The sequence below is a fragment of the Doryrhamphus excisus genome, chromosome 1 (genome assembly GCF_030265055.1).
Source record: "Doryrhamphus excisus isolate RoL2022-K1 chromosome 1, RoL_Dexc_1.0, whole genome shotgun sequence".
NCBI lineage: Eukaryota > Metazoa > Chordata > Actinopteri > Syngnathiformes > Syngnathidae > Doryrhamphus > Doryrhamphus excisus.
Window position 1 is genome coordinate 34,346,917 of NC_080466.1, and position 12,722 is coordinate 34,359,638.

Consider the following 12,722-nt stretch of genomic DNA (forward strand, 5'->3'; position numbering starts at 1 on the left):
CATCATCCTATCTGACACTCTTTCTACCTCCAGGACGCTCTTAACCAACTCCGACTACTCCATTTCTCTTCCCGTTTACACCATGATAGAACAACTTGAACCTTGCTACCTTTCCACCTGGTCTCCTGGACACACAGTATGTCTACCTTCCTCCTCTGCATCATGTCAACCAACTCTAGACCTTTTCCTGTCATAGTTCCAACATTCAAAGCTCTCAGTTCTTGGTTCTTGACGTTCCTCTTCTCTCTCTTATTAGGGACACATCTTCCTCCTCTCCTTCTTTGACCAACAGTAACCCAAATTCCACCGGCATCCTGTAGGTCAGGGGTCACCAACCTTTTTGAGGCCGAGGGCTACTTTGTGAGCACGGATAGTATGAAGGACTACATGACCTGTTTGTGGTGAACTTCCAAAATGACAAAACTGCATGGATCACTTTTTAGTAACCAGAACAAAAGGAATAGTAGTAGTAACAGAATGTGAAGCGACTGCTCACATCCATTCATTCATTCATTCATTCATTTTCTACCACTTTTCCTCACGAGGGTCGCGGGGGGTGCTGGAGCCTATCCCAGCTGTCTTCGAGCGAGAGGCGGAGTACACCCTGGACTGGTGGCCAGCCAATCACAGGGCACATATAGACAAACAACCATTCATGGGTCTTCCCATCCCATGGATCATTATGCATTCAGAGAAGCACAGAAAAAAAAGGATGGATAATTTCCCGTGTGTCAATAATGTATGATGCCCCCCCTCATCGTCACCAGGAACACAGCCCGCCCACCCCCCCATGGGTCAAGGGCAGCCGCCAGTCATGAGATCATGGACCCCAAGGAGGCGGTCGGTCAGCATGTGGAAGAAAGCCAGTCAATTGGTGGGATTGGGTGGGAAAAGACCATGCAGTTGTTTTTTTTTTCTTTAGGCTCCAGCATATCTGATTGCAATTACTGATTGTAAAAGTACCAGAAAGAGGGGTAGGATTTAATAAGGTCATATCACCCCGTACTTCGGTACGTGACAAAAATGAAAATAAAAAAAGAAAAAAAGTTTGTTATAAAATATTTTTGTTTTAATTCTTAATGTTATAAGACGAATAAAAAAATACATTAATGTAAGCAATTCTGATTCAAAATTTAAAGCACAAAATAACAATGATAATGTTTTCATATATATATATATATATATATATATATATATATATATATATATATATATATATATATATATATATATATATATATATATATAAGAAAACATTTCTACTTTTTAAGTAGAAATAGTTACTTCTACTTAAAAAGCTGTGTGCATTGTTATTATAATTAAGTAGACAACAAATTAAACTACTTTGAATAAAATGATTAAGTCTGTCTTAGTCACTTAACATATTTGTTTGAGTTACAAACTTAAAAACTTGTCCCTATGACAACAATTATTCAGTAAGCAGTACTTAAAATGAGCTTTGAAGCTAATTCGTGCAATGCAATATTGTTTGTTGGTTCAAAGCAATTTCAAATTACGTTGTCATAAGTAAGAAAGACGAATGGAAACTGTTGCGTTTATTTTTTTAGTTGAGGCTAAACATTTATTTTTTGAGTGTGTATTTATCCAGGCTTGGGACTGGCTTGTACCCCATTGAGGCTACATTGCCATCATAATAAATATAAATGTAAATACCTGTAAATATAAATATAAATAAATAGAAATAGAAATAATTTTTTTTGGAAGATTTTAGTTCTTTGGTTTCATCTTTGGGAGCACAATATATCATATAACTCAAAGGAGCAACACTTCCCAAATGTGGATCAACACTAAATGACAGATCACAGTCTTGCCACAAGAGGGCGACAGCCTCCAAGCCAAACCCGAAGACTCCCGGCTGCAAAGACTGACATCACCAGCAAGTGTGGGGGGGTTGTAATTCAGAGGGTGTGCGAAGGACAAACGTCTTGAGTTGCATGACATCATTTTGCACTAATATGATAATATATCTTGGCTGGTGAACGCGGTACCCAGCATGAGAGGGGCCATAATCCATGGAACGACCGCTCCAAATGTGAAGGAGGGAATAAAATGAAAGTGGTGCTGGAGAAGGAAAGGGGAGGGAGGGGTCCAATCCATTGAAGCTGTGAAGGTTATTCAAGACATTACTCCTCAGTGAGGAGACAATCACTGACATCATACTAAGTAAAGATGGGACAGCCAGAATCGTTTTCTGTCCTCTTCTGTCTTATTATTTCATCAGGACCACCTTCCTGTTATGAAAAGGTGAGATGAGGAGAAGAAGAAGAAGGTGCATAGGCGAATGTCTGAGAATGGAAAATTGGAATACAATATTAAAACCGCTATTTTAATAAGTTGATGGAATGTATGACGGTAATCATGGAATGTATACATTCAAAATAAAACACAACATGGCTGCAGTGTGAGTGCTACTGATGTGGGATACCAATTATTTCATTTCCAAGCCGATAATGGGTAAAAAGTTAGGCTGCCATCTGCAGTTCTGTCTGATTATATGTGCAATCACACCACAGATTTTAGCAAATTTTAGCAGAATTACTGTTGGGACGACACATCAACCTGTTTGTTCTCAATCAGAAATCACTCCACACTCTTTATTGCTCTCTGGTTCTACCATATCTTACTTATTGTGTGGAAATATGGGCTAATAACTATAAAAGCAATCTTCACTCCCTAAATGTACTGTAAAAAAGGTCAGTAAGGATAATTCATAATACTAACTCCTTATTTCTAAAATCACAAATACTTCAACTTGCTGATATAGTTCATCTTCAAACAGCTAAAATAATGCATAAGGCTTAAAAATAAGCAATTAGCTAAAATGTCATCCAATACTTCTCTACAAGAGAGGAGAAATATGATCTCAGGGAAGAAGTACATTTGAAACACTTCTATGCTAGGACTACGTTATGCTAGCCATAGCATTTCAGTATGTGGAATCAAACTATGGAATGGATTGAGTAAGGAAATCAAACAATGCACAACGATGAGCCAATTCAAGAAACAATACAAGCAGTTGATGTTTGCTAAATACAAGGATGAAGAGTCTTGAACCAGTCATGATGTGCTATATACGTATATCACTATATTGACACTTACTATGGTACCCATTATGGCATTGGATGCTCATATCACCTCCTACTTCGGTACGAGGTACATTATTAGCTAAAAAAAAACCTTAAACTGTATTATGGAAAGCAGGAACTGAACAAATGTAACAGTTAGTGATTGTAAAAGTACCAGATGGAGGGGTAGGATTTAATAAGCTTTGCTTTTTCCTACTCCTTTTGGACATGTGGAACTGTGAACTGATTATGGGATGCACTCAATTGTAATCTGATGCATGTTCAAATGAAATTAAACCATTACCATTACCATATTTTGAGTAATATTTAGATCTGGGGACTGAGATGGCCATTCCAGAAGGTTGTACTTGTTCCTCTGCATGAATGCCTTAGTAGAATTGGAGCAGTGTTTAGGGTCATTGTCTTGTTGGAAGTATCCAGACCCAACTTCAACTTTGTCACTGATTCTTGAAGACTGTTGGCAATAATCTGCTGATACTGACTGGAATCCATGCCACCTTCAACTTGAAGAAGATTTCCTTTTTTTGTGTGTGTGTGTCCTGTACAGCCATTTTTCTGTACAGAATTGATGTAAATGCCCTTACATGCTAAACAGATTTGCTCTGCCAAGTCGAGAGAGACAGTACAGATAGAGAGAGACAAAAACAGTAGCACAACAATTCCCATGACAACAACAGTGACGGAGAAGAAGATTTCCAGTACCTCCACTGGCCACACAGCATGATGGCACCACCACCAAATGTTACTGTGGGTAGCAGGTGTAGGTTCAATGGCGAATCCAAATTGCAATCCAATAGGTATGAATGTGAGTGTGAATGGTTGTTTGTCTATATGTGCCCTGTGATTGGCTGTCCACCAGTCCAGGGTGTACCCCGCCTCTCGCCCGAAGTCATCAATTCCATTGCTTTTTTAAAATTCAATTCTTCTTTAATAAAATGGAGAGAAGAGTTTTTTTATTTTTCATTTTCTGCAATTGTGTGAAAAAATAACATACAATTTGAAACAATAACATCGCATCATATATTTTTTTCTTGAACGAGAAGAATTTATATTTAACAAAAAAGACAAGGGAAAAAAAGTATACTTGAATATCACATGTGGACATTAAATAGCACTTGAAATAAAATGAGGACCATGGAGGTTGTTATATCTATATATGTATTTATCCAACTGTTTAAACAAACACACACACACACACACAGTGCTATCCACATTAGCCATTGACTTCTTCCAGCTGTCCTACTTTCACTTTGTCTGCCTTTTATGAAAGAATTGAAAAAAATGTAGTTATGTGTCATTAACAAGTGAAGCGATGAAGCAATACCGTCATGGTCAATAACCTGATAAGGAAGTTATCAAATGTTTAACGTTGATGTGGTGAGGATGGTCATCATCATTGTCATTGTGTCTTTAGTGGACAAGGTCACGTCAAACTTCTTCCACTCATACATTTCTAACCAAGCCAAAAACACCCCCCCCCCCCCCCCCACACACACACTCACAGCGTACCGTAAATACAGACATAATTAACACATAAATGGCTGTCTTTTGGCCCTCAGCAAATGTGTAAAGTAAGCCAGTGGAATCTCAGGTGGCCCAGCATGAGATCAAGTCCTGTTTCTCATGTGGGATGGCCCAGTTTGTGGTCGGGTTGTTCAAGTCCATACCAAATCGTTTAAAAAAAAAACAATTTAACACATATTTGACCAGTTTCTTTTCAAACAATATCACAAAAATCTGTTTTTTGACATTTTCCTGGAGAAGGTGGAAGTTGGAGTAGAATAATGATAATAATGAAAAAAATGTTGTGGTGATTTATGATTTATGATGTTACTTGGTCACAATAAGATATCTGACCACATGACATGCTGCTTGCTGATTTTGGACGATGATTAAAACTGGACCTAAAATTGACACCAATTCATGGACAAATAGGTTATATCATATGATTGACAGCATATGTTAATTCATTCATTCCTTCATTTTCTACCGCTTTTCCTCACGAGGGTCGCGGGGGTGCTGGAGCCTATCCCAGCTGTCTTCGGGCAAGAGGCGGGGTACACCCTGGACTGGTCGCCAGCCAATCACAGGGCACATATAGACAAACAACCATTCACACTCACATTCATACCTATGGACAATTTGGAGTGGCAAATTAACCTAGCATGGTTTTGGAATGTGGGAGGAAACCGGAGTGCATATGTTAATGTAAATGTCAAATCATGCCTTATGTGTAATAACCATAAGAAGTGTATTTTCAGATGCCCATACAGGTGGTCCTCTGTTTACGGTGTTCTGTGTTACATAATAATATTGTGGATACGTACAAGCTCCCATAAATGAAAAAATAATTTTGGTCTGTAAACACCAGACACAAGCGAGAAATGGCTGCACTTGTTTCACTTGATAGACTTTTCCCATCATCATTAATGACAACAATAGTATTGTACCCGGACAAGATAACGAGGATCTCTTTATTGCAAAAATCAACCTGGCTGCTGTCCGTCAAACCACATTAAAACAGAAGCACTTTCTAGATCTTCCAGAATCTGCACCTATTCCAGACGTGTTTTCTTGGATTTCTAAAACGGCCACGGGGGGTGCTGGAGCTTATCCCAGCTGTCTTCTGGCGAGAGGCGGGGTACACCCTGGACTGGTGGCCAGCCAATCACAGGGCACATATAGACAAACAACCATTCACACTCACATTCATACCTATGGACAATTTGGAGTGGCCAATTAACCTAGCATGTTTTTGGAATGTGGGAGGAAACCGGAGTACCCGGAGAAAACCCACGCATGCACGGGGAGAACATGCAAACTCCATACAGAGATGGCAGAGGGTGGAATTGAACCCTGGTGTCCTAGCTGTGAGGCGCGCTAACCACTCGTCCGCCGTGCCGCCCTCCGGACTAACAGAGTTGATAATAAATGAATAAAGCATTTGGATAACTAATTGAAAAGTGGTTAGTAGCTACTGGTAGATCATGAGCTACTGGCTGGAGACCTCTGACTTACCGTGTATGAAGAGGGGTCATGTCGTTATTGTTACTAGCCACGTATACATGGAGTCAAATATTCCAATTGCATTGTGTTTATTTACTGAAACGGAAAGAATGTAACCTTTGTATACACCTCATTCCCAAAGAAAAGTGCCAATCCGAATGAACATATAATGGGATTCCCAGGGGTGGAATATTCCTTTCCCCAATCCGATTGAGGTATCTTGTACCCACTCAAACGGAAAGTTGAACGGTCGTGTTTTTCTTCTTCTGTTGTTTATTGGCGGTTGGCAAGCAGCTTTCGTGTGCATTAGCGCCATCTGTGGAACAGAATCTAAACCCTTCTATACGCCATTCACAAGTCCACTTTTATTAAAAAAGAAAATATATATCTATATAAAACATGTCCTGAGTTTAATTATAAAATATTAGCAAGATTGAATTTGATCTTTTCCTGTTTAAATTTATCCCGGGTGCGTTCTTTCAGCGCATGCTCAGATATGACGTAACACGCAGATCCAGACGTTCTTCACTTTTAAAAATGGAGGCCAGCCAAACTAAATTTCAAGATTGGACGAACGAAAAACTGGCAATACGGAGTTATTCCAACAAGTGAAAGAAAAACTCAAGGAATTCGGTATCACGTGATGTTGATGTTTACGTTTTACTGGGCATGCCCCATTGACTATTCTGTTTGATTATAGCGGCGCATGTAGGCAAGAGATTGGAATATTCCTTTCCATGGATACCACTGTTTTCAGAAAAGTCATTCGGAAAGATTCCATTCGGAAAGAGGGAAAAACTCCTCATGTAAACGTGGCTAGTGTTACAGAGTGTAGGCATAGTCTGTCCGATATTAATGCACCTTTCCCAGCGAGAACGGGTGGCTTCTCTCAGCCAACGCTGTGGTTCCCCCCACCTTCGTGGACCCACAGTAGAATAATGTGTCCGACATGCATGATTCAATGCACTTTTGTTCATGTTCGCAAAAACAGTCCCGTGTGAAATGCCGTTGACAGATAAAAATATTTTTCTCTTGCTGGGAACCACCGACTCCAACCACTTCTGCCTGAGCTTGCCTCGTAGAAAGACAACATTCTTACTACATTTATAGGTCAGAAAAGTGGAAAAAGCAGAATAGGTCCGCTTTAATACTGAGACAGAAATGTTGCTAATGCTAGTGTTTTTCTTAGTACTGTTTCATTAAATTCTTTAATGTTTTATTCCGTATTTAATATGTACTTCATGTGGTCTGTGTAGTGTGAGTTCCTTTAGGTGTAATAACTTATATCACAGTCTAGGAACGGGACTTGTACGTAACCTGACATAACCACCTGTATTGTAATTCTGGTTTGCAAGAAACTCGCTGGAGCTTTTCAATTTTTTGATAGAGAACATGGAACATGTGACCAAATGTGACGTGACCAAACCACAAAATGTTGGGGCAGATTTGCAGACCTGACCACAGCTCTGGTGTTCCGACCGTGAACTGGGAAGATAAATAGAAACTGATTTGATTTGATCACATGACTTATAACATACGTATGTTGATGTCATTTGAACACCTTATACATTTGTTTGGACCACCGCAAATGCCATATCTTATCAGATATTGAATCTTTGGGAGGATTCATTAGATGTAACAATTGTAGGAAGTATGATTTAGGATGCTTGTACAAGTTTTCTGATATCATCGGAGGTCGTATTTGCAGCAGTAATTTAAAAGCTGATGTTTTTGTACCGTAAAAGCTAAAAGGTAAAAGTATAAAGCGATCAAGAATCCAACACATGAAACACAAAGCATTTGTTTAGCTGCAGTGAAGAAGCTTGCAGGTCTCCGTGTTTACAGGAACAAATGAGGTCAATAGCTTCCCCTTGATATGTTAAGACTCCACTTTTTTCCCACCATGTCGTTTCAAAAAAAGCATTCCGTCATAAAAGAGCAATTTTTACGTGGTACGACAGGGGCAAGTGCGCAAAAAATGTCCAAATGCTCCAAACACAGGAATAACCCAAAACATACAAACACCATAAAGCACAACAAGGAACTCTGCAAATAAAAAATAATGTAAAAAATAACTTTTTTTAAGTTTAAAAAAAAACAAATGCAAAAGAGAAATGGTGCAAATGCCAAAAAAACACAAACCCCCAACACAACTCCATGAAGAGATATAGTATGCTCCAAGGTCACGAAACAAAAGGAAAGTTAGCTAGCCTCGCAGGAAGAGTTTTGTTCTGTGAACTTGCAACATATCTCTTCATGCGGGTGTGTTGGGGTTTGTGTGTTTTTGGCAATAGTAGCAGATTTTTTTTGCATTTTTTTTTTTTATCCTGCAGCATTTATATGATGGCAGCATTTTTAATTTGTATTAATTTGCATTTATGGTGCTTGTGGGAAGGGACGAGCATATGAGCATCAGCCACTATCTGTATCTGTTCACCCATCCAAATGATCCGGATCTGTATCTTGAAAGCGTGGGACATAAACAGTAAGTGGGCACAGTTTAAACCAAGGGTCAGCAACCTTTCGACTCCAGAACCGCATGTGGCTCCCGAATGAGGAAAATGAGTTTTGAAAAAAATCAGAATTTCTGTGAGACCGTATACTAGACAGAGTACTTGATCAATTCCCCTTTTTCTCCTCTGAACTACTTTGATACTCCAAAATTCCCTCCAAATCTGGCAGTCAATCAAAATCTCGCAATTCGTTGTGGATGTGAGCATGTCGCTACACCAGGGGTCTCAAACACGCGGCCCACTAGTTTGAGGCCCCCGCCTTCATATGAAAGTTTAATGTTAGTGCGGCCCGCGCAAGTTTGATATGGATGCTGTATGGTATCATGTACCCAGAAAAAATTATTACATTTGATTAATGTTCATGTTAAAGGTTAAATAACTGTTAATAGTTATCCTCCCTATCCGTGTGGAAGTGGTAAGTTTTTGGCTTTTTAAGTTTAAAGGAAATAACTTGAAGCCTACTGTTTAGGTCGCTAGCTCTCTAGTTTGCGAGTTAGCATGTGTCTCAAGACCCTGCAGTTGCGCAATATGTTGTAAATAAAAAGAGTATAAATGTGACTATAGTCGTGTTTTGTCATGTCTACAGGGCTCTAATAATGCTTTGTTCATTTTAATCTGAAAAAAATAATTTGTCTACCCACCAACTATATGTGGTTTCTTAAGTTTTTGTTATTTGCTGTTTTATTATTATTATTATTATATTTATTTATTACTGATTGATTGATTTTCTTTATTCTTGATTTGTTTATTTATTTTTCATCTTATTTTGTGTAGAAAAAAAAATATATATAAAAGATATTTGAGAACAGTGGAATGTTTTATCAGAGCTTTTCTTGTAGAAAATTGGAACCAAAGCGAAGTTTTTAAATTTTTTTTGTTTTTAATAAATGCGTTTATTTTGGGGGGGGGGGGACACCTGATGCGGCCCAGTCTCACCCAGACCCGAGCTCCAGTGGCCCCCAAATAAATTGAGTTTGAGACCCCTGCGCTACACATTTCTTCAGGCGTAAGGTATTGAGGTTTAACCAAGATGATACTGTCATCACTGTCATTTTGAGTTGGCTTCCATTACACATGCACACATCACTTCTATTTGCTATATTCTGCTATTGTTAAAAATAAGAAAGATTCAAACTTTCGAAAGTTATTGTTTTTAAATTATGTTTTGCTGCTCCAACCTATTTTTCTTCAATGAGCGAGGCGGTAGAATGGCTCTTTTGAGAGTAAAGGTTGCTGACCCATGGTTTAAACAGAAATGGGTGAGGTTTAAATCTGTACATTATAGTCTGAAATTGGCCTGGATTGAGTTGTTGTATTTATTGTTTATTATTCAGCTATAGTATGTGTACTGTGTATGCGTGTAAGTGATCTGTAAGACTTCATAGTTTTTGGTATAAACATTCATTTTTTACTTAGTTACTTTATGCTTTTTTGTTAAATTTTTCAATTTTTATTTTATGGTTTGTGTCTACAATGTGCCGTTCATAGGCCCGGAAAAAATGCGGTCCACAAATGGCCCACGAGCCGCATATACATATTACATATTTCATAGAGAATGAATGAGTGTCCATGCTGTGTCATCACTTAATGACTTCCACTATAGGCAGGCTTCCACAGCAGTGCACACACACCGGGTTGAGGAGGTGCGCTCCTGCAGCAAACCACTCGTAGGCGCTTGTTGATGACACAGTAAACGGGTGATGAACGAAACACTTATGTTTGATGCCAATTTACCATGCAACGCTCCAGTATTCATCTCATTCTCAGTATTCTCAGTTCGCTACGTCAGTTAGCTCCAAGTGAATCGAGTTCCACATGTAAATAAAGAAAAGTTATAGGAGACTGAAAATATTACTGCAGTTTGATTCCCTTTGTACAACCTCATTTCAGGAACAAAATGCGAATTAAGGGGTTGAAAAAAGTACTCGGTTTTCATTTTCTCTTCTCTCACAGTCTTATTTTTAGGTTCATATGCGAGTGAAATGCTAGCACTGCTAGCCAATCACAGAGCATGATGTTTGAATACACAATAAGGATGTTTTTCATCATGACGATTATGGATAATGATGAACTGTACTCGTTTTTATGGTGGTACTCTGCAAAAATGCATTTTCCGTGATGAATACTTATATCCGGCTCATCCCAGGTTTTTGGTTTTGGATCATTTGTGTGTTTGGAGCGTTTGCCCGTGACCCCCCACTTTTGAAGTCAAACTCTTTAAATTGTCTACAAGCGGTTCCATTCCAAGTGATCGGTGACGACGTCATAGCTCACATTAAAAAAAATACTGAGCTATGAGGTCGTCACGCTACGACGTGGTCACCCAAAATTGTGAACCTTTGGTCCACAACTCCTTTTAAAAAAAATACTATAAAACTTTTTTTTTTTTCATTAGTTTCAGTATAAATATGAAAAAAACTATTCTACTGTGCAAGTGAAGGAAACATGTTTTGACACTTGAAGACAAGGGGAGGTAATTTTTGTACAAATTGAAAGTCACCCAATGAAAAAGCCAAAACCACCAAACAAGCATTCATCTCCACTTCGAAATGGATGACGATGATATAAAATTAGACGGATGGTGCTTGCTACTGCTCTTTTTCGGACAAGTACAAAAGCGTCTTGTAGTCCGGTCTTTAGAAAAGAAGACTCGCTTCGCTCTTGGGTCCAAAAGTTCCACGGATATGTCCATATGGTCCATGCTGCCTTGATTCAGCATTAAGGTTTGTTTTGTTTGTCACGAATAAAAGCACAAAGCGTGTGAGGGGCTTGAACTCATCACGCATGAGTACTTCGCTTTCCAAAAGATCCCACGATGATCGAACTTTTGCAAAGGCAACCTGGCGCTGCTCTTCTTCTTTGTGATTGTGGCTTTCGCCGATTTTCTCCGAGCATCATCGCCACATGTGACATACGGCAAACGTATGTGAGCACCACCTTGCATGTGTTGATTCATATTGCTAACTACAGCATATGTAGAGATGTTCCAATACACAATGGGAACAGAAAGCTAAATCTGGAAAAGTTGATGTATGGAGTTGCGTTTTTTTTTTTTTACTTTTCTTGTATATTTGCGTTTTATGTGTAATACTGCTGAGTGTGTATCTCACACATGAGTTTGCATCCGCTGTGTGTGTCTGCTGGAATGATCGGAAGGTGGCGACGAGTACGAAAAGCGAGTAGCGGTTCCGTATTTCCCGAGTCCCGCTTCGGGGCTTTGCTGTCCCGGTCCAGGCCCCTGCCCCTGCCCGGTCCCTTGTCCTGTCGGATACATCTCATAAGCCGGTCCCTCCTCGATGGGTGGCGCAAAGGCCATACGGTAGCTGGGATACTGGGAGGGGTATCCGTAGTTGTCATAGGCCAACTGGGTCGTGCCGTCTAGCAGCCCGCAATCTCCTGGGTAATCTCCCGGTGACTGAAGCACCGAACTGGGAGCTGCTTGCTGGCTCTGCGCTTCCCGGGAGAAAGTGTTGAATTGGGCGTAAGTGGCATGAGAGATCCGAGAAGGAGGACGGGGGTCGTAGCAGCCGGCCCTGGAACCTGGAACCGCACTGGGAGGGACTGCACCACTGGGAGCGACTGGAGGTCCACCGGATACGGCGCTGGACGATCCGCTGTTTGGGTTAGAGGAGCGGAACTCACCTTGGTAGTGGACGGCACGAGACTGGGGGCGGGCCTCGTCGTGTGTGGTGGCTCGTACGTTGTAGTAGCCGTTAGTCGGATCCTGAAATCACAGGCAAGTATTGCAGAATAAATATTAGCCCCATAATACTGATGCCCCTAGTTAAGTCTTTGCGCTAACTGATGTCAGGGGTAACAACAGAACACAGCGTAGCGACAGACAAAGTGGTGAAAATGTTCTAGTTTTCATTGATTTTCATTGGGCCATTAAATTTAACGATATTACTGCACTGTCACGATACACCGGCGAGAATTTGTGTTGGAAAAAAGCCAAAGTAAAAGCAAAACATGCATGGCGTTAATCCTCTGACACTTGGCGCATCAGGCAGACATCAGACACAACGGCAATTTTTTGGGTCAATAATGTCATTATAAATATGTTAATGTTATAATTATACAAATGTCTATGTGTAGC

The 12,722-nt window shown here is 39.9% G+C and overlaps 1 protein-coding gene across 2 annotated transcripts in view; it reads right to left on the bottom strand.

Moving 5' to 3' along the window:
* Nucleotides 1–9,530: 9,530 nt before the first annotated feature.
* kirrel1b (kirre like nephrin family adhesion molecule 1b) overlaps nucleotides 9,531–12,722 on the bottom strand; it is an 88,671-nt gene continuing 85,479 nt past the window's right edge. For both annotated transcript variants that reach the window (XM_058069917.1, XM_058069909.1), the window contains exon 15: nucleotides 9,531–12,350. In XM_058069917.1, coding sequence (XP_057925900.1) covers nucleotides 11,733–12,350 — 618 coding nt within the window. In that variant the 3' untranslated portion in view covers nucleotides 9,531–11,732. The remainder of the gene's footprint in view (nucleotides 12,351–12,722) is intronic.